At 37.4% G+C, this 25362-nt stretch overlaps 1 protein-coding gene across 1 annotated transcript; it reads right to left on the bottom strand.

Annotated features, from left to right (window-relative positions):
* Positions 1 to 13008: 13008 nt before the first annotated feature.
* Positions 13009 to 14443, bottom strand: LOC145040893 (uncharacterized). Its single transcript, XM_078988779.1, has 4 exons — positions 14225 to 14443; positions 13980 to 14114; positions 13428 to 13868; positions 13009 to 13155 (listed from the first exon to the last, which is right to left on the bottom strand). Exons 1-4 carry the CDS (start codon positions 14441 to 14443, stop codon positions 13009 to 13011), a joined length of 942 nt encoding a protein of 313 aa, XP_078844905.1.
* Between the last annotated feature and the right edge of the window lie 10919 nt (positions 14444 to 25362).

Genomic DNA, 25362 nt, shown 5'->3' on the forward strand with positions numbered 1-25362 from the left:
GAACTAGTTTTGAGCATTGGAACAAACCCGCGCTTGCTGGAATCACTTTATGGAATACGATATAAAAGGTGATCGCAAGATGATAATATCATAGAGTCTTAAAACCTAGATATATGGTTTATTATTTATTAATTGATTGTACATTGATAATGCGAAAACGCATCAGTAACTCGATGTTATAAAACGCATTGTTGTGTGTAGTTGGTTAATGAATAAGTAAATGCATATAAGTCGAAGTTTATCTGTAACTTTTATCCTAAGAAGGAAAAAGCGATATCTCGGCCGCTCGATGATTTGATTTGACTTATGTGCCAGGCCCGGTCAGAACTGAACTGATGTGTTCGATTAAGTTCTATGTCGAATAAATCGGAGATCGAGAAATCAAATGCTAGACTAACCATTCCATAGGATTGTCAGCATGATATCTAACAGAGGACTGTACGATCCCTTATCTAAAGGACAAGATTGATTAGATCAGAGTTTGACAGCATCTTCGAGAGCTACGATTGCAAACCGAATTGTACTTGTATGGTTACTAGACTTATCCAAGTGGGAGACTGTTGGAATAGTGTCTAAGGCTGCAACTATATTAGGCAAGTATTTGACCCGGTTGTGCATGGTCCTTTTGGGTTTCCTTCACCATAGCAACTTGATGGGATGATTTGTTAAGAGAGAGTAAATATTATAAAGAATAATATATAGTTATTTGATTACTATAAGTCATAGAATTAATTGGAATTAATTTGGTGACTTAAAGAGATTAATTAAATAAGAGGGTATAAACTGTCAATTGTTTGATAGTTAAACTTGAGACTGTAAATCCATATAGATATGGATTGGACGAATCCTAGGAGCGAAAGGATAGCTCAAAATCATCCATGATGTTATCTAGGAATGGATTTGGATAGCCTTAAGAGAAGATTATCCAATTAGGGTTTAGATTGTAACCCTTAAGGAGTCTACAAGTATAAATAGACCCCATGGGTAAGGGAAATCGGTATCTCATCTAAAGTAAGAGAACTCTGGCCGATTTCCTCCCTTCTCCTCTCTCCTAAATCATCTTCCTTGCTATTGGTGTTTGTAAGCCATTAGAGTAGTGACATTTGTGACTCTAGAAGCTCCAAGACAACAAGATCAACAAGGAATTCAAAGGTATGGTTCTAGATCCGTTTCAATGTTGTTTTTTAACCTAATTAGGCATTAGAAGTCTTGGATTCAAAGCATGTTTAATTAGAAAGCCTAGATCCAAGCATTAGGGTTTTGCATGCGCACATAGGAAAGTTCTTATGGCTAAAACCCATTAATCTGATGGTAGCGTTCCATAGGGTCTTGGTGCATCTCAAAAGGGTAATAGTCTTCATAGGACTTTTGGAGCTCGGCTGTCATTGTGGCCATCATGATACAAGCCACTTTCATGGCATCTCTCTCATGAGTCCGAAATTCAGCGATCTCCTCAGGAGTAGCAGTTGAATCATCAATATCCTTTAGCTCCTTATCGAGGAGATATTCCTTTTCCTCGTAGCGTGTGACCATCCTGATGTTCCAGATCCAATCCATAAAGTTGGAACCATCAAATATGACTCTCCCACAAAGGTTTATGAGAGAGAAGGAGCTGATAGGGTTTGAGCCAGAAGCAGTATTGTTCGAAGACATTTGAAAAGAAGAGAATAAGATTAGATTAGATATAAAGATACTCCTTAATAAAACACTCAAATGTAATATTAAGGCTAGGATCCAAACACAATATATTATAACTTAGAAGAGGGATGCCCTAATCTAAGCTATAACATATTTGAAAGGTGGGTGAATGACGATTCACCAATCTCCACCATGCAAACGAAATATAAATTATTAGGATTTTAAATTGGTTTTAGAAACTCCTAGATTCTTTTGAGATTCATTGAACTTTTCAATGGCATGTTTCAATCTTGTGTGTGCCCTTCATGTTTTGTGTCTGGGATACGGAGGATCACAAAACAAGGTTTGAAGTAATCATGCAAATTACTTGGTACCCTTAATGTTTTTCGCTTAATCGATGTGCCGGTTAACCACACGCGCTCCACCAACCTATGAAAAACCTTAAGTCACCCTTTGCCTACCTTTTTAAGTCCAAGTTAGTGTGCCCGTTAACCACACACGCTCCACTAACGACTTAATCAAAGTGCAAAGTATAATTTCATGGGTTAACACCTTATTCACATTTTCCTAAGGTAACTAAGATTGGGAATTTATAAAACATTTAGTTACTTTATAATAATCATTATACTTTTAATGATAATTTTAAGTCATTGTCCTGCCCGTTCGGCTAACGACCCTCCATCAGTCAAGGAAGTGGTGGGTGAGAGTGGACACCCATTAAACTGCCATTTTATAGGAAACAACCTTATACCCCCCTTATAGACCGGCTTCGTGAATGAGGCCTACTAACGGTAAAACGACTTGATCTTATATATATATATATATATATATATATATATATATATATATATATATATATATATATATATATATATATATATATATATATATTAACTTATAATATTATAAAGTATAAGGGTTGAATTTTAACTTTTAAAATTGTAGGGATTGGAACTAAATTTTACTAGATGACTTTACATGTTCCAAAACTTGAGGGCAAGTTTTGTAACTTTACAAAACCTTTCAATTCATAACTTATGAGTTATTAAAAATGAAGACTCTTCATTTTTGTAACTTATGTGTTATTTTAATGGATTTAATACAAAGTGACTTTTGGTTATCCATAACTTCAAGACAAGTTATGGACTCCATTAAAACACATAAAGATCATGAATTAAGAATTTAACAAGTAATTCCTATGATCTATGAAGAACTCATAAGAACATGAATAGTCATATCAAAATTTCAAGAAGATATGAACTCATATAATCATGTAATTTTGATATTAGCCATTGTAAATGGATTAGAACAACCATTACACCATCTAAAATAAGTTTTAAAACACTAAAACAGTTTAGGCTAATGTTTCTAGTTCATTTCCAGCAGCAAAAGTCAAAAATCTACACTCTACATGCCCAACTCGTCGAGTGCAATAACCAACTCGCCGAGTTGGTTGAAGAATCTCTTGGACTCGTTGAGTCACCCCATGGACTCGGCGAGTTCCCTGTGCAGATAGCATGAAATTCGACTTTTTTTCACTATTTTACATGAAGTATCAAACAAACAAGCCTAGGGTCTGCTACCACTGAAGGGTTTTGAGCATTCTAACACTCATAAGGTGTACATGCAACCCTAGAAACCTTGAATCTATTTTTGTCTATACTACATGCAAAATACTTTTCCAAGGTTCATAAACCTATCTAGCATACATGGGGAGCATTAACATAAAAGATGGCTAGAATTACATACCTTGTAGTTGATTTGATTCCTTGGAAAGCTTGCATAACTTGTCTTCAAGTTATGAAATATGAAAAGACTTTATTTATGAAACTATTAACTATTGTAAGTGATAGAATTCAAGAGATCATGAAAGGTTTCATAACTTGTCGTCAAGTTTGGAATTTGAAAGGTCTCATTCATGAAACTTTAAAATCCATAAGTTATGGAAATCAAAAGTATTGACGAAGTCGGTCGATAACACAATTCATATATATATATATATATATATATATATATATATATATATATAACACTTCAGTCTTACCATCAATAGGCCTCATTCACGAAGCCGGTTGATAAAGGGGTATAAGGTTACTGCCTATAAAATGGTGGTTTAATAGGTGTGCACTCTCACCCACCGCTTCCTTGACTGGTGGAGGGTTGTTATCCAAACGGGTAGGATAGGACATTAATTCTCATTAATAAGTATAATGAAGTTGCACTTTGCACCTTGTTAAGTCATTAGTAGAGCGTGTGTGGTTAACCGGCACACTAATTTGGGATTTACAATGTATGAAAAAGGGTAGCTTGATGTTAATCGTGGATTAATGGAGCATATGTGGTTAACCGTCACATTGGTTAGATGATTTGTAAAATTAGTTGTATAAAGCTAATTTGCATCGTTATTCACACCTTGCTTGTGATCCTCGACATCCCAGTCACAAAATTGAAGGGCATAATCGAGATTTAAACATGCCAGAGAAAAGTTCAATGAATCTCAAAAGAATCAAGGAATTTCAATCCAATGAAAACTTAATAACTAATTTCGTTTTTCATGGTGGAAATTGGTAAATCGTCATTTACCTACCTTCAAATATTTTGCAATTGGATTAAGGCATCCTTTTTCCAAATTGTAAAATATTTTGTTGGGTACTAGGAATTGAGTGACCTTGAACTTTTCATCTTAATGTTTGCTTGGATTAGCACCAACTCCACATTAGTGTGTCGATTAACCACACACGCTCCACTAATGACCAACATGGTGTAATGTGCAATTTCATGAATTAGCACCAACTTCACATTTTTCCTAAGTAACAAAGATTTGAGAATTTTATAAAAGGTGTTTTAGTTACTTAGTACTTCATTATACTTATAATGGAAGGTTATGTCCTATCATACTCGTTCGACTAACGACCCTCCACTAGTCAAGGGTGTGGTGGGTAAGAGTGGATACCCAATGGCAGTCATTTTACAGGTCGCTTCCTTTAACACCCCTTATAGACCAGCTTCTTGAATGAGACCTACTAACGCTAAGATTGCCTTTCACTTATACGTATAATATATTAAACTTTTAATTTTATATAGTATAAGGGTGTATTTTATACATTTAAAATACGAAGTGGTTTAATCTATTAATAAATTATACTTTTAATTTGATTAAACTTAAACAATATTATTATGGATTTATTAATTCTCACTTTTAATTAAACACTTAATTAATTTAATAAAATTCATAAGGGTGTAATTTAAACTTTTCAAAATATTAGGGTTTTAGAATTTAATATTTCAAAGTTAATACCTTTCAATTAAATTTTAAATTCCAATACTTGATGAAAAAATTTGAAACTTTTCAAAATATTAGGGTTTAAATATTTAAATTTAAAAACTATTTAAGTTTCAAAAATAAAACTTTTAATTTCAAATTTAAACTATAAAACATTAAATGGTGTAATTTAAACTTTTTCAAAATTACTAAGTTAAATATTTGAATCAAAATAATCCTATATTATCCATATTTAACCAAATCCACCAATTTTTTTATAAGGATATCTTATACCAATCATAAAAATCGATTTTGGGCAAGAAAAATGAGTTTTGGTAATTATCCTAATAAAAAAAACTGGCCAAAAAATTGAAAATCCCGGTATCAGATCAATGGACTCGTCGAGTCCACTATGGAACTCATCGAGTTCATGCAACCCGTCAAGTCCATACATGGACTCGTCGAGTAGACCTGTCAGATAGCAAAATTCTCGACTTTTTGATATTTTGGTAGTTCGCTTTTGCATTTATTCATTAGAAAAACGACCTAGGTTCTTATATCACTGTTGGGTTTTGAGCATAACATCATTCCTATGGCGTACATGCAACCCTAATTGCTTTGGATCTAGGTTTTTCTAATTTGAACATACAACTATGAATACCAAAGTAATAACCCTATGACTAGCATACATATATCGAAAATCACATATGATTAGGGTTAGAATCTTTACCTCTTTTGTTATGTAGCAATAACAAGTTTAATCCTTCTTGATCTTGACTTCTGAAAGCCTAGTTCCCCAAGTATGGTACCTCTAATGGAGTCACAAACAACCAATGCAAGGAGGATGACTTAGGAGAGAAGGATTTCGGCTAGGGTTTCTTTCTTGAATGATTAGGCCAAAAATCCCCTTGTATGGGGTCCTATATATAGTTGTGGCTGATAGGGTTTTCAGTTGGAAAGCCTAATACCTAACTTAGGCAACAAGAAGCCCATGAACTTCTTCCTTAGAGCCCATGAACAAAATCTATAGGGCTTCCCTATAGGATTTTGTCCACTCCACTCTATGGAGTCCATCAACTCATTTATGCAACTATCAATGATTTATATAACAGTCCCCTAATTATTTAACCAGTCTCTTTTGACCACTAAATTAATTCCAAATTAATTTTTGATCAATAATAATTAAAGAATATGATTTCCAAATAATATATTAACCTTGTAATATATTAATAAAACCATTTTGAGTACATATTTATTATTCACATAATAAATTCTAATCTCTCTCCTCTTATCAACCTATCAAGTTGCATGAGTGAAGGCAACCCAAAAGGACCATGCTCATAATCAAATCAAATACATACCAAAAATATTATGGACTTAGACACCTAATCCAACACATCCAACCCCCAACCAATATCGTCATTGGGTCCCAAAACAGTTATCAGACCCATCCTCGTACCTGAGCAACCATAACCAAAAGATCGACAGATATGGAACCATTGTCACGAATCATGGTATCAAACGGTGCTATCTCTCCCAAACAGCCCTTAGAATGCCTGAAACTCTCCTTGATTTGAGTATGGATCATCTGCTTCCGGTAGTACGGGCCCAATACTACCTTCCACACCTATCCATACTTTACTCAAGGATCATCTCGCATCCTCTAAGACCTACTCATAAAATACTCCGGGTACCTGCTCAACTGTGAAACAACCGTACCAAAATACTTCCTAGGATTCCTACCTTCCCCTTCCATCAACTATTGAAGGGCTCCAATCAATGTCAGCCAACCACTTCATAAACACAATTACATGCAACATAACTTAAATAATCTTTCAACTATAGGACCCAAACCTACAACGGTTAGACTCAAACGAGAGATACACAATATGGCCAAATCTTTCACTCTAAGATTATTTAACCTCCATAACATGTAACTTAATGTATTCATTTGATAGTTAGCTCACATCAATATGATTCCTACAAAGCACAAAGCAAGCAACATTTGAATGAAAAAATAATAACTTTGATCGATAGATTTATAAACGATGTGAACAAAATAACATGAACAATGAAGATCAAATAGTGTCAAATGCTTAGATTAATAGTTTTAGAAGAGTTCAACATGAACTTTTTTATACAAGCTAAGTAAGGAAAACACAATTGATAACCCTAAAACGATACCTACATGCACATTACATAGTCTAACCCTTGCAAATCCGAAACCCAGATGGATAGGCCCAATCTGTTATAAATAAGACTACATAAGTACAAAACATTTGACCCAAGAAAGGATATTCTTCATTGTTGTACCATCTGAACCTTGAACAGCTTGGTCATCAAATTCAGAAATGTTTTCCGAACAAAAATATACCACTTGATCATGTCACTGAAGCCTTTCAGATCCCCTTTATTGTTTGCTTTTCATGCTATAGTTAGGTCAATGATATGGTTTAGAGAAACAATGGAGTACAAATGTTTGTCTAATAAAAAGAACAAACTCTTATGAACTTTATCACTCTCCCTTCTTTGATATACCACACACTAATCTTCTTTCTTAATCTTACCCAATTTCCTCTTTTGAAAGTCAGTTGTATCTTCTTTAGGTTTCATAACTTGTATTTTCTTCAACACTGAAGTGATTTCCAGATACAACTTTGCAACTTCATGAATGTAGCAAATCAACATTCTTCTCATATGAGAAATGATCAGCTCTTACTTCACCTCATCTTTCGATAAAATGAAAAACAAGGAAATATAGTTATTCAGATTCACACAAGGTAGATCAGCAAGAGTGAAATCAAATTCAGTACGACTTGCTCCTCGGAATACCCTAAATTTGATATTTATGAAGTGTTCAGTTGGAAATGGAGAACACACTTTCACAACAACCATCTTCCTTAGGCTCCACAACTTGTAATGAGGTTGTCCATGTTTGGGATAAAATGAGAAAAGCTTATTGTTAACATTGTAATCTGAAAGTGGAGCTTTCTCAATATGATCAAAGCCTCGAAATAGGAAGGCTTTCGGAGTGAGTGGGAACTCAAGCTGAGAATCAATGATATTGATTAGTTCAAAAGATACTGAAGGTTCCAACAAGTAGACACTCGGATCATCGATCTCTTCCTTCTGAATTCTTTCTAAGGTCCAAGGAGGAATCACTGACATCTGTGTTGCAAGAGTAACGTTCAAAACTCTATCTTCTGCTTCCTTTGCTTCTAGTTCTCTATAAAGTATCAAAATATCATCAATCTCCTTGTCATGTTTCTTCCTTACCAGTTTTTCACCTTCCGAAAGAACTTCTTCTTCTTCTTCATCGTCAGTCAACTTTTCTTTCCCCTTAGATCCCGAAGCTTCATTAACCTTCAGATCTATTTTTGGTTTTTCCTCGTGATGTTCACCAATGGGCTTCTTAACCTGAGACTTAGGTTGTTCTTTCTCTTTAACTTTTTCTCCCCTTGTTTCGAAAGAGCATCATCTTTCGAAACACCTTCAATTCGATTTAACATTGCAAAGACCGACTTGAGCTTCTCAGAAAGGTGTTGGCAAACAGAAATAGCAAGAACTGAATCCCGAGTTTCCACCAGACGATGCATATACTGATTAATTTATGAAATGCACCTTTTGATGATTGCTTTCTCAGTCTCTAGATCATCCAAATGTTTATTCTCATAATTGAGCTTGAAGGATAGAACCTTGGCCTTTTTCATTCTTCGTAGCCAACTTATCCATGATGGCATTCTCAGCAGCAATATCCTTTTGTAGCTGCTCGATCTTTGAAACAACAAAAGCATTCATTTCAGAGTTGTCAGTTTTGAGTTCACTTGAAACATGAGAAAGAGCTTCTTTTTCATTTTGTAAAGTTGTGCCGAGACTCATAATGACCTTGTTTGTTGCTTCAATGTTTTGATCAATAGAGCTTCAAAAATCAACCATAAAATTGGTGACTTCAACATGTAGTTTTTCAACTTTCTCAATCATTTCAACAATGGTTTTGTCAAAGGCTTCAATAGCTTTTGCAGATTTAACAAGAGCTTTAGCATTTTTTTCATTAAGGTTTCCACAGTTTTCTGATGTGTCTTGAGCACAAAATCAAAATTGACTGAAGATTAGGAAGAGGCCAGAATAGTATCCAATTTGGCATTAAGTTGTTTAAATTTCCCTTTCATCATAGGGGCTTCATCATCATCGCTTGCCTGATGAGCCGTGAAGGAACTAAATTTTTTTTTTGGAAATCATCTTGATCATCCCCAAATATAAGATTTGGATCATCTTCACGTAAAGGAGAAGCTATTAAAGTGATTTCACCAATAGTAACACTGAAATCATATGCCCTTGTATCAGATACGTTAACAATAGACATCATAGTACTAAGAAAGGTAGTGGTTGTAGCTGTAGAATCAGAATATAATGGAATGGATAGGGGAACACAAATCCAATGTTGAGAAACACCCACAAATATCTTTGGTAGTGGAGCAATAGTTATGGGTACAATTGTGGTGATGGGAGATGAAGTGGTGGTCGGAGATGGTGGTGGAGTATGCATCTGAAAAGAATCACAAAATGGCATAAAAGTAGTGGGTGGAGTAGATACCTTTGGAATGGGAGTGGAGGCTTGAGGTTCCTAGGTCACAGATGTGTCTTCGGTTTCATACTGGACGATATCATCCCTTCGGAAATCCGAAATAGTTCGAGATTCTGAATCCTCCTGTGTGATTGGTAAACAAGACTTTGGTTTGTGAGCTTGCGTTTTAACTTTCTTCTTTGGAGTCTTTACCACTTCTGAAGGACCAGCCTTACCATTTTGCTTTGTACCCTATTTTGGATTGTTGGTTTCCTTAATTGCCTTCTGTAAATCATTATATATAGGGAGAGGACCCGATGGAAGTATTTGCGGTATTCATTCACTACCACATTATCTTTAAGAACCTTCTCGAGCATCACTTTCGGAATTGATCCAACAAAAGTAAACTTGGTCGGATCCGACATCATGAATGATGAGGTCTATAGAATAGGAATCTCAGCAACCACAACATCATCCTCAAAAGGAATCTTCAAGTTTACTAAGGCTCTATGGACGATCAACGACCAAAAACAAGCACATGAAATTTCAAAGTTACGAGTAGATGATGAGGTGCTCTTAATGAGTTGCGTCCAGAGAATTGATCCACAATCCAACTAGATGCCATTATAAAGACCAATGATAATGGTATAAAAGAGCTTACTCGCACTGTCAAAGCCGACAACCCTTTCAGAAAGACTCTTAAACAACAGTGTAAATAGGCCGTTCCACATTGGAGGTAAATAGGGCTTCTTGAAAATTGACAACAGTGAAAAATCCTCATTGTAGCCCATTTGATAAAACATGTGGATAAGATCAACAGAGTAAATTGAATCCAGATCGAAAAGCCTTTCGGTGGAATCAAACCACATAATTCTGCAAAATCGAGATTTAGTGATAGAGGTCTTTTGAGAATCAACATTAAAGATCATTGCACCATCAACAAGAACATAAGTGGCACAGGGATATGCCCTAGAAAATGGATGATAGGAATGGATTCCACTATAGTCAAGGCTTGAGCTAGTGGCGAGAAATACAAACATTCAATCATATGCCGTAAGGCTTCATTGTAGCGTGGGTCAGTGAGATCGAAGATTAAATTCTGACCATGTTTCACATTCAGCATAACCACAGAGGTCAATTGGTTAGCAAAAGATGCAGTCTCAGATGAACCAACCATGGAGCAGCGCTAAAGACGATGATAAACAGTGGAGAGAGAGAGAGAGAGAGAGAGATAGAAGGGTCTTTCTTGAGAGAATTTTGTAAGCGGTGAGAGAAGCAAACCATCAAAACCCATTTTATATGTCTATGATAGGTGGAGAGACAAAAATCCACCATTTGATGCTCCCATATCCCGGTAAAGTGGCATAGAAATACACGACAATTGTATATGTCTGGCGATGTTACAACTGACATGCGTGATGCCAGAAAATTGAAAACAACGCACCTTAATTGAATTCTTATCCCCAAGTAATCGGCTTGCTGAGTCAATACTTTCGGAATAATGAGCCAATTAATCATAACATAGGTTCTGAAGACACAATAACCAATAGGGACTAGATCCAGACAGTGAAAAAATCATTAAGATTTTTGTGCAAGAGTCTGCCAAAGAAAAAGAAATAAAACAAAATAAATTTTTGGGATGTAGTGATGTCAAAATATAATGACATGAAGTTTAGATTGATCCCGGGCAATGATCTCTTCCTTCTGAATCAAGAGAGATTCGGAAGTGCTTATGTGACATCCCTTTGAATTATGATTATATGGGTGGATGAAGCTCCAATCAAATTCTGAAACTCAACATAACTTCGAAAATCAGAATGAAGTACTTGTTTGACCAGTGTAGCCATTAAAACAAGTAAACTTGGAATATCTATTATTTGACTGTATATTAGTGAAATCTCAAAAAATAAAAATTGGATCCTTTGGTAAGAAAAGTCTTGGGTCAAGAACTCTTCATAATTAAAGATCATGCAAAAATTAAAAAAAAAAGATTTCAAACTGTGAAAGGTACAAACCATGTAGGTTTTAATCGTCAATTCATTGGTGAGAAATTCTAAAACATATTGATTGTTCACTGTCAACTCAGAAATAGGTTTCGGATTTTGGGTTTCTCCCAAATCGTGGTAATAACAATTTGAAGATCATGAACACAGATGTTGTGTAACCATAAACCTCAGTGGTAATGTTGAGAGTCTCAAGGGTTACAATTTGTGAATGTGCAGTTGGTGGAGAAATTGTAGTGTGGTTTCGAAGAAGGTGTACCTCAGTTATAAATTAATGACTAAGCAGTTAGCTCTTAACTCATTGTGAGAAGATTACGGTAGCTCAATGAGTTATGTGAAGTATTAGCTTGATTAGGAAGAAACAATCGGAACGAAAGTTTCATTAAGGCTTAAAACATAGAGTCTCAGAGGCTTGAGTCAACATGCAGCAACATACTTCTAGGGACACTTAGCTAGTATAAAGATTCGTAATTTTAAACCAGCTCCATTGTTCTGAATTGAAGTTTACAAAAAGTGTACCTGAAACAAGAACGTATTCTAAAAGGAACACACACACAAAATAATGAAAAATATTTTTGTAGTTTTTGATTTTCAGAAAAAATATAAAATAGAAATAAGAAAAATGCTTTTGTGATATTTGGATTTTCTGAAAAAGAAATTGAAACAGAAATTAAAATTCAGAAAGATAAATGAAGAGTATCATTTGAACCATTCCGAAGCTCGGAATCAGTCGAAAGACATTTAATGTACAAAGGATATATGTCAGTCTTAAACCCTAATAAATAGTAGATTCCGAATGAATATGAATCTCGGAATCAATCGGAATATGAACAATAATTTCCAATTACGAGAGGGATTTCAAAACTGAATCCGCTTCGATCATTCCTATGCCTTGTAAGATACGATTAAATGTAGGTTCTGGTAAGGCTTTCGTGAAAATGTCTACCGGTTGATTAGAGGATCTTACAAAATGTACTTCAACGTTTCCATCTTCAACATGATCCTTAACGAAATGATATCTATGTGCAATATGTTTCGTATTTGAGTGTTGCACTGGATTATGACATATCTAAATTACACTTTCACAATCATAGTAGAGAGGAATCTTCTTCATATTTATCACATAATATTGAAGTTGATTTTGAATCCATACAACTTGAGAAGTGCATGATGCAGCTCCGATGCATTCAGCTTCTACAGACTGCAGTAGATATGGATACACAGGATTGCTTCTTTGATTGCCAAAGTACAAGTTTTTCATCTAGAAACTGACATCCACCAAAAGTGCTTTTATGATCAAGACCGCATCCACCAAGATCAGCATCGGAGAATGCTTGCACAAAGAATCCTGAGTTGGAAGGGTACCAAATTTCGAGAGAGGTTGTTCTTTTGAGGTATCGGAAGATGTTTTCACATCAATCATATGTGGTTCACAGGGATTTGCCTAAAACCTAGCCCAATAACAAACAAAAAACATAATATCTGGACGACTGGATATTATGTACATTAAGGAACCAAACATTTGTCGATAAAGAGTTCTGTCAAATGTAGGTTTGTCCAGAGATGGAGTAAGCTTCATTCTGAATGTCATTGGAACCTTGACCATCGATTCTCCCATCATTCCAAATTTTGCAAGCAAGGTTTTCGTGTAGGCTTCCTGGTTGATGAATATATGCTTTGAACTCTATCTAATATTTAAACCAAGGAAAAAGTTAATTGGAACCATTGAGCTCATCTGAAATTTAGTTTCCATCAGTTTTCGGAATTCAGTTGTTAATCTAGGATTAGTGGATCCAAAAATGATATCATCAACATAAATTTGGACAATTATATGATGGTCACCATCTTTCTTGCAAAAGAAGGTTGGGTCAACTGAACCTTGTTTAAATTTAGATTGCTTTAAGAAACGAGTAAGGGTTTCATACCATGCACATGGTGCTTATTTTAAATCATACACAACCTTATCCAAAATATAACAATGATCTCGATATTTCTCATTAATGAAACCTGGTGGATCTTCCACATAGACCGTTTCTTCTAATTCACCATTCAGAAACGCACATTTTACGTCCACTTTATAGACTTCAAAATTCTTATGTGCTGCATAGGCAAAGAAAATACAAATAGATTCCAGCCTTGCAGTAGGTGAAAATGTTTCTTCATAGTATATACCTTCCTCTTGACAATACCTTTTAACCACTAATCGAGCCTTGTTCCGAATCACATTGCCTTCCTTATCAATCTTATTCCAAAATACCCATTTAAATCCTACCATAAATGCATACTTCAGAGTTGGAATCAATCTCCATACTTGGTTACACTCAATTTCATGGTGTTTTTCCTGCATAGCTTGCACCAAATCTGAATGATCAAGAGCAATCTTCATAATTTTAGGCTCTATCTTGGAAATAAATGAATTAAACATGTAAAATTCAATTCTGGAGAATAGTGCAGTTTGTTTGTACTTTTTTTGAGCTCTAGTAAGAACGCCTAAATATGAATCTCCAATAACCTGACTTTTGGGATGATCTTTGGTCCACTTTGTCATGGGTGGATAGTTTGGATCATATGTTGTATTGATTTCTGGAACAACATCCTCAAATTCCGATTGTACATCAAAATCATCATTCAGAGTCGGATCCTCCCACTGGAAATCTGCATGGGATTCTATAGTCGGAGTTGAATTATCATTGTTGACTCTTAGTTCGAAATTCTCCCCATGGATAGGTGTATCGGTTGTGGTGATTGAGGTGGAACCCTCCCCTGGAATGGAGAATCATTTTGTGATGGAGGCGGATTTTTAGAAGCCTTCAGAATTGGTGGCCATGTTTCAAGATCTTTGGCAGCATCATTAATGATTTTCTTCAATTCGTCCCCTTGATTGTCTTTTGCTTTGAATTCTAGGAAAATGGCTCTGTCTGGCTCATCGAACAAATTCAAAAACTCCTCATATAGATTTGAGAGAGGAATTGACATTAGATTTATCGAAGGAAAAATCTCCTTAGATAGACAATCAGCTTTCTGATACTTCTTTAGATAATTATTGTCAAAGGTGACATAATAGGTTTCCTCGATCTTTTTCGACTTTTTGTTCAGAACCCTATTTGCCTTTAAGGTGAGAGAGTAACATAAAAAGATTCCTTCGTCTGCTTTCACATCGAATTTGTTCCTTTACTGTTTGGAGTTTAATATCAAACACCTGGAACCAAAGACATGAAAGAACTTAATGTTAGGTTATCTTTTATTCAAAATCTCATAGGGTGTGATTAACAATCTTTTATTGATCATAGAGCGGTTCTGAGTGAAACAAGCAGTTTCGATAGCATTAGCCCATAACTAAAATGGAATATTCGCAAAGGATAACATAGTCCTTGGTGCTTCACAAAAAGAGCGGTTTCGTCTTTAAATGACATCGTTCTCCTGAGGAGTGTATGGAGTAGAGAAGTGTTGTGAAACTCCTTTTTCCAGTTAAGAATTGTTCAAACGCTTGGTTTTTAAATTCGGAACCATTATCACTACGAACTTTCCGAATAGTCTTTCGCAATTGAAGCTCAATATACTTGATGAAATCCTTTATCTTCGAAGTGGCATTTGATTTCTGTCTAAGAAAGAAAACCCAGGTAAATCTTGAAAAATCATCAACAATCACCAGAATATACTTGTTACCACCAATACTCTCGATGAAAAATGGACCACAAAGATCTATATCTAATAGTTCTAGCAACTCAATGATTTTGGTGTTGATAATAGTTGAGTGACTCTTCCTACTTTGCTTTCCTAGCTCACATGTTGCACACATATGTTCCTTTTCACGTACAAGTTTGTTGATTTCCTTGAAATTCAAATGCGAGAGCCTTCGGTTCCGAAGCCAACTATCATCCGAAGATGCTTTCGTAAGAAGGAAAATTGAAGGCTTCCCTTTGATTGGTTTTAAGTTTAAAGGATACATCTCTCCCTTTCTTTTGGATTTCAGAAGTACTGCTTTTGTTTTCTTCTCTATAATTTCTGAACCCTCATCATCGAAATACACCTTCATCCCAGTACTTACAAACAATTGTGAAACATTGATTAGGGTATGTTGCATGCATTCTTCATAAGCTACCTTCTGAATGGAGAATTCTCCATTCGTAATCATGTTGTAGCCTTTAATTTCTCCTATGACGTAGTTTCCAAAATTTACTTTGTCACCATTATTTAATGATTGGATTTCCCTCATCTCTTCTCTCTTGCCAGTCATGTGATGCGAACAACCACTGTCGATGTACCATTCAGAGTCGTACTATTTGGCACGTATTACCTACAAAATTCAGAGAGATTTAGGAACCCAAACCTTTTAGGGTCCTTGTGAGGATTTCTTAAGAACAGGAAAAATATCATTCTTATCAACCCAAAAAGATCTTTTTACAAAACACAATTCTCTCCTTTTAAAAACCTTATTTTTTTTCAACAAGATTAATTTCAACAAAATGAGCATTTCTTGGTTTAGATTGTTTGTGTTGCTGAGCCACCTTTTTCGCAAAGTCATTTGCCTCTCTTTTTAAATTTGTTTTGTATTCTTCTAGACTTATCTCAGGTTCCGAAACAATTTTACCTTTGCCCTTAACATCTTTTGATTCGATGTTAACAGATTTTGAAAAATGTGTTTTAGGAGGACAATTAGATTTAGGTTTTGATCTTTTCTATAAAAGCTAAGTAGGGAAAATACAATTGATAGCCCTAAAATGATACATGAATGCACATTAAATAGTCTAACCCTAGCAACTCCCAAGCCCGGATGGATAGGCCCAATCTGTTATAAATAAGACTATATAAGTACAAAACATTTGACACAACACATTAATAACCCAACATTGAGCAACATAGTCGACTGGAACTAAGATAAACTAAAATCAAGCAGATCCTCATACGAAGTTCTCAAACTCTATCTCCCAGCATCTCGGATACACGTTCACACTGACCTCACTCCCTCTCGAGTGGCTAATAATCCTCATGCTGACTCGGCATATACTACACCCACTTATGAAACTTCCACCAACCCTACAACACTTGTGTATGCTAATTATACATAACATTGGACCCTATAGATAGTCGAATACTTGATTCTACCCTAAGCCATTCATCAAAAAAGAATATGAAATACGGCTAAACCAACCATTCTCAAGCCATATAATCTTAGTTATGTACAACTATCATGCATACACTAAGCAACTATAGTAATGATGTCAATTTCATATAAGGAAGACCCTGGGTTATTAGGCATCATATAATCAGGAAATTCTATCAGGCAATTCCTGAAGATCCCTAACCTATCACTAGAATGTTGTTCTAACATATCACAATATCAAGTAACAGTGCGGTAAATTGGGGTCTACTTACTGGCTCCAGATGATCGTACACATCACATCCTCTTTTGGTTATTTTGAAAATAACTTTGAAAATTATTTTTAAACCCTTTCCTTAGTTTGAGACTAGATTCACATGAGTGTTCCTACAATTCCCTCAAATAAAGGCTCTAATACGAACTTGTAGCATCCCAAATCTGTTCAACAAATTTAAACATTTCAAAATAACTCATTTACTAATAAAACTGTTTACAAAACCATTGTTTCCAAAACATGATTTAAAATCAGAGTCTCCTAAGATCCAATTAGTAGTAAAACCAAGGATGTGTACGGCCACACCTTCACCTTACCACGGTCCTCTAAAATACCTAAAACCATAAACAAAAACTATAATCATGAAGCTTAGTGAGTTCCCCCAAAGTACTAACACACGAACGGATAACATATATAAATAACATGTATTGGGCCATAACAAATAGACTAGATTACCCCTGAGCCTACAATATGAGTCTGGATTGCCTATCAGGACCACATTTCATATATGGCTTGCTCCTGAGCTCACAACATATGTCCGGCTTGCCCTTAGGGCCCATAACTTATGTATGGCTTGCTCCCTAGTCCACTCAGTCATCGGACTGGACCAATTTTCAACCCTCATGGCATACCAACTGGTCTTCATATCGTATCTAGAATGCTACTGAGCCCTCAGTATGATTCTAGCATGCCCTTCTCGGCCCTCAGCTCATATCTTGAATGCTCCATGGTTTGTTAGCTACATCACAAAGTAGTACAACCTCAACCCAACATAATATGTCTACATATAACAGATAACAAACATATATTGATGATCATGCGGACAAAATCATAGGTAATCCTACAGATCTACCAGACTAGCATATCGGCAACTAGCATATAATCATGCAGACCTATTCCATACTCAACATATCAGTGTATACTAGGATATCAATCCAATGGGACAACCTTCGTGCCTTCAACCTGTAAGTACAGTGAGGAAAACTCACATCTTGATCTAATCAATAGTTGATGAGGTCCCGAATCTGAATCCTAGCTTTAACTGCCATCTATCCAACCAAAATACTAAATCTAAATCACCATCCAAAACACCAACCAAAATACCCCTTGGTCAAACTTGGTTAATGTTAAAATCAAACCAATAAAAATCCATAAGTAAACTAAGCCAACCCAACCGAGATGACTCACTCACGTCGACTCAGAAGACATACGATGGGTGTACTCCTAGGGTACGTTGGGCATACTCCTACTTTGACCGGCATCATGAGGTTGGATCGCTTATGCACAGTGTACTCAAGTTACGTAGGGCGGATGCCCAGACTTCCCTAACTTCGTTAAGTGCTTAATGCCTTAAACCCTTACATCCCACTTTTAGATCCAAAGCTAAAATACCCTCAAGATTCATAAAGTTTCTGTAGCACCCGAAATCAGAAAGGTCAAGAAAGGAAATGAAAACCCTAAGTCAAGGGGGTTAACTCGTCGAGTCCAAGGAGGAACTCGACGAGTCGGAGCGTGATCCGTGTCGCGGCTTAAGTGGCCGACTCAGCGAGTCGGGGAGACTGACTCGACGAGTCTGGTCTGGGTTGGGAAAACCCTAGTTCCAGGACTTGTACCCTATTTAAGCATCTCATTCCTCTTCTATCAGCCTCATTTGTATCCCCATTGTCCATAAGTTATCCCACGAAACCCTAGTGCTCTCTTTGAGTGTGTGAGCCAATATTGAAGGATTTTGAGTGTTCTTGAAGCATAGAAGGAGAAGAAGGAGTTGAGGGTTCAAGTGGAGGGTTGTGGATCCAGAAGATTCATCTCTTTTGCTGCTCATTTTGGTAACCAAGTTTCCTCCTTGTCTTGTTATTGTTAGATCACTTCATGTCCCTCTTTATGAGATTTTAGACCAAGTATGATGCATTTCGGAATTTGGACGTCCTCAAGATGGATCCCTTCAGCTCTAGGTGTGTCTTGGCCTAGAGACCCGTAAAGTATCAGTTTTTGGTGTGTTGGTAAAGCAAATTTGCCCAAATCCCTAGCCCTAGAGTGTTTTAAGCCCATATCTCTTTGGTTTCACGTAAAGTTTGCAACTTTACGTGAGGAATAGGCTTGGGAAGAGTGGATCTACAGTTTGGAGCCCCAACATGGCTCGAAAATCCACTGTATGGATTAAGAACTGAAGCGACTCAGCGAGTCCTTCGCGTGGACTCGGCGAGTAGTATGAAGATGGGGATGAACTCGACGAGTTGGATGAACAACTCGGCGAGTCTCTTGAAGATGGCCTTGGACTCGGCGAGTTTGTTCTTAGACTCGGCGAGTCAAGTCGCGAAACCCCAAACCCTTCAAGTTAAGACTCGGATCAGTGAGTTGAGTGGGGACTCAGTGAGTTGGACAGTGCAGGACTCGCAAATCGGTAGACTCGGCGAGTTAGGGGCTGACTCGGCAAGTCGAGTCGCAAATGAAAGGATTCTGAGCGTATGAACTCGGTGAGTCAGTATGCAGACTCAGCGAGTAGGGTTGACCTAGAAGGTTGACTTTGACTGGGACTTTGAATTTGACCAGAGTTGACTTAGTTTGGCTTTTAGGGTTCAATTTGGGAACTAAGTGTATGTTGATATTAGTAGCTGGTGGAGCTAGTGGAGCAGCGGCTCAGAGAGTTGTCGGTCAGTAGCTAGAGCATCATCAGCAAAGTTCAACAGTGCAAGGTGAGTCTCCTCAATGTTTGTATGGATCTAAGGCACCAATGTCGGCCCATTTAGTTTGGGTATGCTAGGAAGACCCGGGGGTTAGCCCTAGGAATTATGCATTAAAGACCAGGAGGCGGCTCCTAGCATACAGTATGTTATTATGTATGATAGGAAGACCCGGGGGTTAGCCCTAGGCAATATGTATGAAAGACCAGGAGGTGGCTCCTGGCGCACTGTATGTCATTGTCTATGAAAGACCATGAGTGTAGCTCCTGGCACACTATATGTAACGTCTGTGTTTCTTGGATTGTCATTAATGTTGATATAATAGTCTAGGTTAACCTTTGTAACCCATTTTAAAATAATAGAAGTGTATTATTTGTGTATTATGTGTTTTGTGCTTAATTGTGTGTCTTAATGTAATTGAGAATAAAAATAAGCGCCAAAATAAAATGTTAGATAAATCTGATATCTATGTATAATGTTATAGTAGTTGAAATGAGGTTTCCGAATATATAAGGAATGCCGAAATCCGAGTTATAACGAAGAAGTTATAACCTGTCGAAGTTTCGCAATGGAATCGGCAACGCTAAATGACGTAAAAAGTGAAATTTACGTTAGAGCGATATTTAGCCCTAGTGATCTAAAGGAATTTCATAGAGTTCGTTAAACCGAGAGTGTGCATATAAAGAACGCCCAAATCTGACTTTGTATGAGTAAGTTATGATTTTCTGAAGTTTCGACTTAGCAGTATGCAGCCCGAATACTCGATTCGAGATCGAGTGATTGTTGGTCGAAATAATCTAAACGAGAATCGAAGATCTCGTTGATAGTAGCGCATTGGTGAAAAGACAGACGAAAACGGACGTCGGGCGAAGAAGTTATGAATTTATAACGAAGTTTTCTTTTCCCGAACTACTAAAAATAAATAATAAAAATAAATTCAAAATTAGCCGATGGAGTCTAAATGAAAGCTGTAGAGTATGGTCTGACCTACGCGTGGATATAAAGAACGTCGAAAACGGAGTTCGTATGAAGAATATATGAATTTTTGAAGTTTATTAAATAATTAAAATATAAATATAATTAATAAATCCGATATTATCCGAAGGGGAGTCACCGGACTTATCCGGGTTACGCCCAGCGTAGGGCTGTACGCCCAGCATACAGCGAAGCATGACACGCCTCGCACTCGAGTTCTTCGTATACGGAAGCAGTGACGATTTCGGAGGTAGTACGCCCCGCGTAAGGCAGTACGCCCAGCGTACTGCGAGGCCTCAGCCTCCTATAAAAGGGTTGCGAGGGCAACCGACTCCATTTGCCAAATTCTCTTCTCTTTCTCCCGTTTTGAATCGTTTTGTGTGCCAGAAGTATCCCGAAGCCCCGGTTTTATTCCCGAGCCCCGAAACAAGTTCCGAGGCCCCAAAGATCCTGAGAAGTGCAATTCCCGAGCTGAAGCTCTAGTTATTCAGCGGAGTATGGATAACGACCACAGACTCCTTTTAGATAGTCTTGTGGATTGCTGGCAGGTTCATAACCTGTAGGTGTTGTGAACGATGTGTTCACCGGTGTACTCTATCCCCCTCATGGTTGCCTTTAGGATATCTATTGTTAAGGAAACCCCTTAGCAGTAATGTCCGTCCCGATGAAAATCCCAGATTAGGTCTCTTGAGATAGATGTTGTTTTAGGGACGTAAGGTGAGGATAACGGGAATGGGTAATCGGGTTATTGTTGGTTGGTGAAATTAAATATAATTTATTTATTGTGGGTTGAAAACCCTATATGCTCACCAGGCTCCAAAGCCTGACCCCCTCAGTTTTATTTGTATTACAGGAAGTGGCGCAAGGGCATAAGATGGATGAATCATCGAGTTGCTTTGTTTTCAAGTCTGTATATGTATATATTTGTTGAATGACTTGTAATGTTATCGTTTATGCTTTATGGTCTGTATCGGAACATGACATCCTGAGTTTTCATTATATAATGAAAATGCATCTCTTGATGAAATGCTTTGATAAATATTATCTTATCATATTTTGTTTTTGGAAACAAATTCTGCAACTCTTTTAAATCAAAAAGATTTACTCTGAAATTATTTTAAAAAGCATAAATGAAATCGGTGTTTTCTAGCCGAGATTTTGGGGATGTCAGAGTTGGTATCAGAGCATTAGTTTAAGCGAACTAGGAATTTGTAGGATTTCTAGACTTAAACTTGGAATGCTAAGTGGAGATTGTGAGATGTGTGTCTGTTAAATTTTAGACACGAGCACTGGTTTATTCTAGGAAAGTTGCCTAAAATGCTTTTATGTGCTAAATGTTATATGTTGCGATATATGATATTATTTGTTCGGATCTATGGTCTGTTGCCGACCGGATCTGGAAACCTTATGTGTGTAGGATTCTAAGAGTATGTCTATGGTATTAAAACTAACATGTAAACGTTTCGGAGTAATAAGGATGATTTGAGTATCTATCATGAATGAGGATCTAATTTCACCTTATTCGGTGTGTAGATCAAAAATGGTAAGGACAAGAAGCGGTGTTGGAAACGCAAACGAGAACAGGAATCAACCGCCTATAATTCAACAAGTAGTTGTTGAAGCTGCTGCACCAGAACAGATCACCATGGTTAGGGTGCAAGCCATGATTTGGGCTATGTTAGCCGAAAAAAGGGATGAGATGTGACAGATGTTGCATGATAATAGGGACGAACCTATCATACCTATTGAGGAACCTGAATTGATTCCCGAGCAATCGGAGGAAGGGAACAATAGTCACATTATGAGTCAAGTTGAGACTCAAGGAGAACGAAGGAACGACCCGGAAAAGAGAAACAACAAGGATGGGAGAATGTACAAGAATTTCTTGGGCGCCAAGCCGCCAAGTCTTTCTAGAAGCTCAAATCCTGTTGAGATAATGGATTGGATCTCTGAAATGGAGATGGTATTTGAAAGTTGCGACTGTAGCAACAAATAAAAGACTGTCTTTGCAGTTAGACAACTGAAGAATGGAGTCTTGAGTTGGTGGAAGTTGTTGGCAGATACTATGCCACGAGGAGAAGCCCTGAAAATGTCATGGGAGGAGTTCTTGGAACAGTTAAGGGTGCAGTATTATTCAGAGATAGATCTCATTGATCTGAACAATGAGTTCCAAAACTTAAAGAAGGGGAGGATGAGCATAGACGACTATGCTACTGCATTCACTGAGAAAATGAAGTTATTTCCGTACCTAGTGCCAACGGAACTCTCCAAGATTGAGAAGTTTTCTAATGGACTGTCTGTCGACTTTGGTCCGACAATCAAGATGGCAACTACTCTGAAAAAAGTCGTTCGAGCAGCTAAGAATGTGGAGGCCCAGCAGAAGGAAAAGGGTCTAGAGAGGATAGAGGTTGGTGAAAAGAGGAAGTTCTAGGGATCTTCAGGGTCCAACAAGAAAAACAAGTTCTTGAAGTCTGGTTCGAGGGGAGGTGCAGACGAAGCCAAGTGGTGCGACAAATGTAAGAAGAAGCATCATGGAAAATGTGAGGGAGTGGCCACATGCTACAAATGTGGAAAGCCAGGGCACTATGCCAATGAATGCACCCTCTCTAAGAAAGTTTTCTATGGTTGTGGTGAGGAGGGACACATGTCGAGGGACTGCCCGAAGAAGAAGGAGGCAGCTAGACCCAACATTCTGCCAAAGCCGAAGGCGAGAGTATTCCATATGACACTGGAAGCTGCTAAAGATGAAGTTGATGTCACTTCAGGTACCTTTCTCATAAACACATTGCCTGCCCAAATTTTATTTGATTATGGTGGCAACTACTACTTTATTTCGCATGAATTTGGTAGGAAACTAGCTTTGCCTGTTGATAGACTAGATAATTCCTTATTAGTCAAAGTTGCTAGTGGCAAGTTTGTACCTGTTAGCCATTGTATGAAAAACATCTTAATTGACTTGAATGGGAATAAGTTCCACGAGGAATTATTGCCTATTGAACTAAACGGTTTCGACATCGTGCTTGGAATGTATTGACTTAGCGCGAATGACGCCGAGATATTGTGCAAGAAGAAGATAGTCAAAGTAAATCCACCTGGGAAAGAGTCGTTTATGGTGTATGGAGATAAACGCAGAGTAAATTCTGGAATCATTTCATTGATGAAAGCCAGAAAGTGTTTGGCCAAAGGATGTACATCGTATCTAGCATTCATGATCGATGCTAAGAAAGAGAAAAAGGCGATGCAGAGCATTCCTGTCATATGTAATTATCCGGAAGTATTTCCCAAAGATCTTCCCAGATTACCGCCTGATAGACAAGTGGAGTTTAGAATAGACTTGTTACCAGGGACGGCACCAATAGCAAAAGCACCTTATCGATTAGCATCGACAAAGATGAAGGAGCTGATGATGCAACTTCAGGAGTTATTGGACAAGAGTTTCATTAGACCTAGTTCATTACCCTGGGGAGCTCTGGTGTTATTCGTGAAGAAGAAAGATAGAAGTATGAGAATGTGCATCGATTATAGAGAGTTGAATAAGGCAACGATAAAGAATAGATATCCATTGCCGAGGATTGATGACCTATTCGATCAACTACAAGGTTCAAGTTATTTTTCAAAGATCGACCTAAGGTCAGGATATCATCAGCTAAAGGTGAAAGAACAGGATATAGAGAAGACTGCATTCAGAACGCGATATGGACACTACGAGTTCTTGGTTTTGTCGTTTGGACTAACTAATGCTCCAGCAGCATTCATGGATTTGATGAATAGAGTGTGTAATCCGTTCCTTGATAAATCTGTAATAGTGTTCATAGATGACATTCTGATTTATTCGAAAATCCAAGAAGAGCATGGCAGACACTTGCGAGAAGTGTTAGAAGTCTTGAAGAAGGAGAAGCTATATGCTAAGTTCTCCAAATGTGATTTTTGGATTCGTGAAGTGCAATTCTTGGGTCACGTGGTCGACCAAGAAGGGATAATGGTTGATCCAGCAAAGATCGAAGTTGTGATGAAGTGGGAACAACCGAAAAGTCCCACAGAGATCCGAAGCTTTTTAGGATTAGCCGGATATTACCGAAGGTTTATCCAAGGTTTTTCTTCGATCGCTAGTCTATTAACAGCTTTGACCCATAAAGGAGCTACTTATGCTTGGATTGATAAGCATAAAGAAGCATTCGAGAAGCTAAAGAAGAAACTATGCGAGGCACCGATACTTTCTCTACCCGATGGAGTTGAAGACTTCGCTGTTTATAGCGATGTGTCTGGTGTTGGATTGGGTTGTGTTTTGACCCAAAGAGATAAGGTGATCACGTATACATCTCGACAGCTGAAAGAGCATGAAAAGAACTACCCAACTCATGATTTGGAATTGGCAGCGTTAGTTTTCGCTATGAAAATATGGAGGCATTACCTCTATGGCACGAAGTGCAAACTTTTCACTGATCATAAGAGTCTCCAATATCTCTTCAATCAGAAAGAATTGAATATGAGGCAACGACGCTGGCTGGAGTTACTCAAGGACTACGACTGTGAGATACTTTACCATCCCGGTATAGCTAATGTTGTTGCTGATGCTCTCAGTCGGAAAGTCAATCTTGAAAGGAAAAGGCCAAGAGCGTTGAGAATTGAAGTTGTCTCGACCATTGTGGAAAGTATAAAGAAAGCTCAAGAGGAAGCTTCTGAAAAGAATGACCGAAAGGAGGAACGTTTGGGTAAAACGTTGGTGTTTGGTACAAACGGCATGGACTGAAGGTATTCCAAGATCGGATTTTGATACCTAATACAGGAGGAGTCAGCGATCTTCTGATGGAAGAAGCTCACAAGACCATGTACTCGATTCATCCTGGTAGCACTAAAATGTATA

The sequence above is a fragment of the Lactuca saligna genome, chromosome 4, assembly GCF_052625555.1.
Source record: "Lactuca saligna cultivar CGN05327 chromosome 4, ASM5262555v1, whole genome shotgun sequence".
Lineage (NCBI taxonomy): Eukaryota > Viridiplantae > Streptophyta > Magnoliopsida > Asterales > Asteraceae > Lactuca > Lactuca saligna.

What these genes read in the sequence shown, in the direction of transcription:
- LOC145040893 (XM_078988779.1), bottom strand. Translation starts at nt 14,443, where the DNA reads ATGTCAATTCCTCTCTCAAATCTATATGAGGAGTTTTTGAATTTGTTC. An exon ending in AAGATCATCCCAAAAGTCAG is followed by an intron (nt 13,869 to 13,979) that starts GTTATTGGAGAT and finishes TTTATTTCCAAG; the next exon opens with ATAGAGCCTAAAATTATGAA. An exon ending in ATTGTTATATTTTGGATAAG is followed by an intron (nt 13,156 to 13,427) that starts GTTGTGTATGAT and finishes TTTAAATATTAG; the next exon opens with ATAGAGTTCAAAGCATATAT.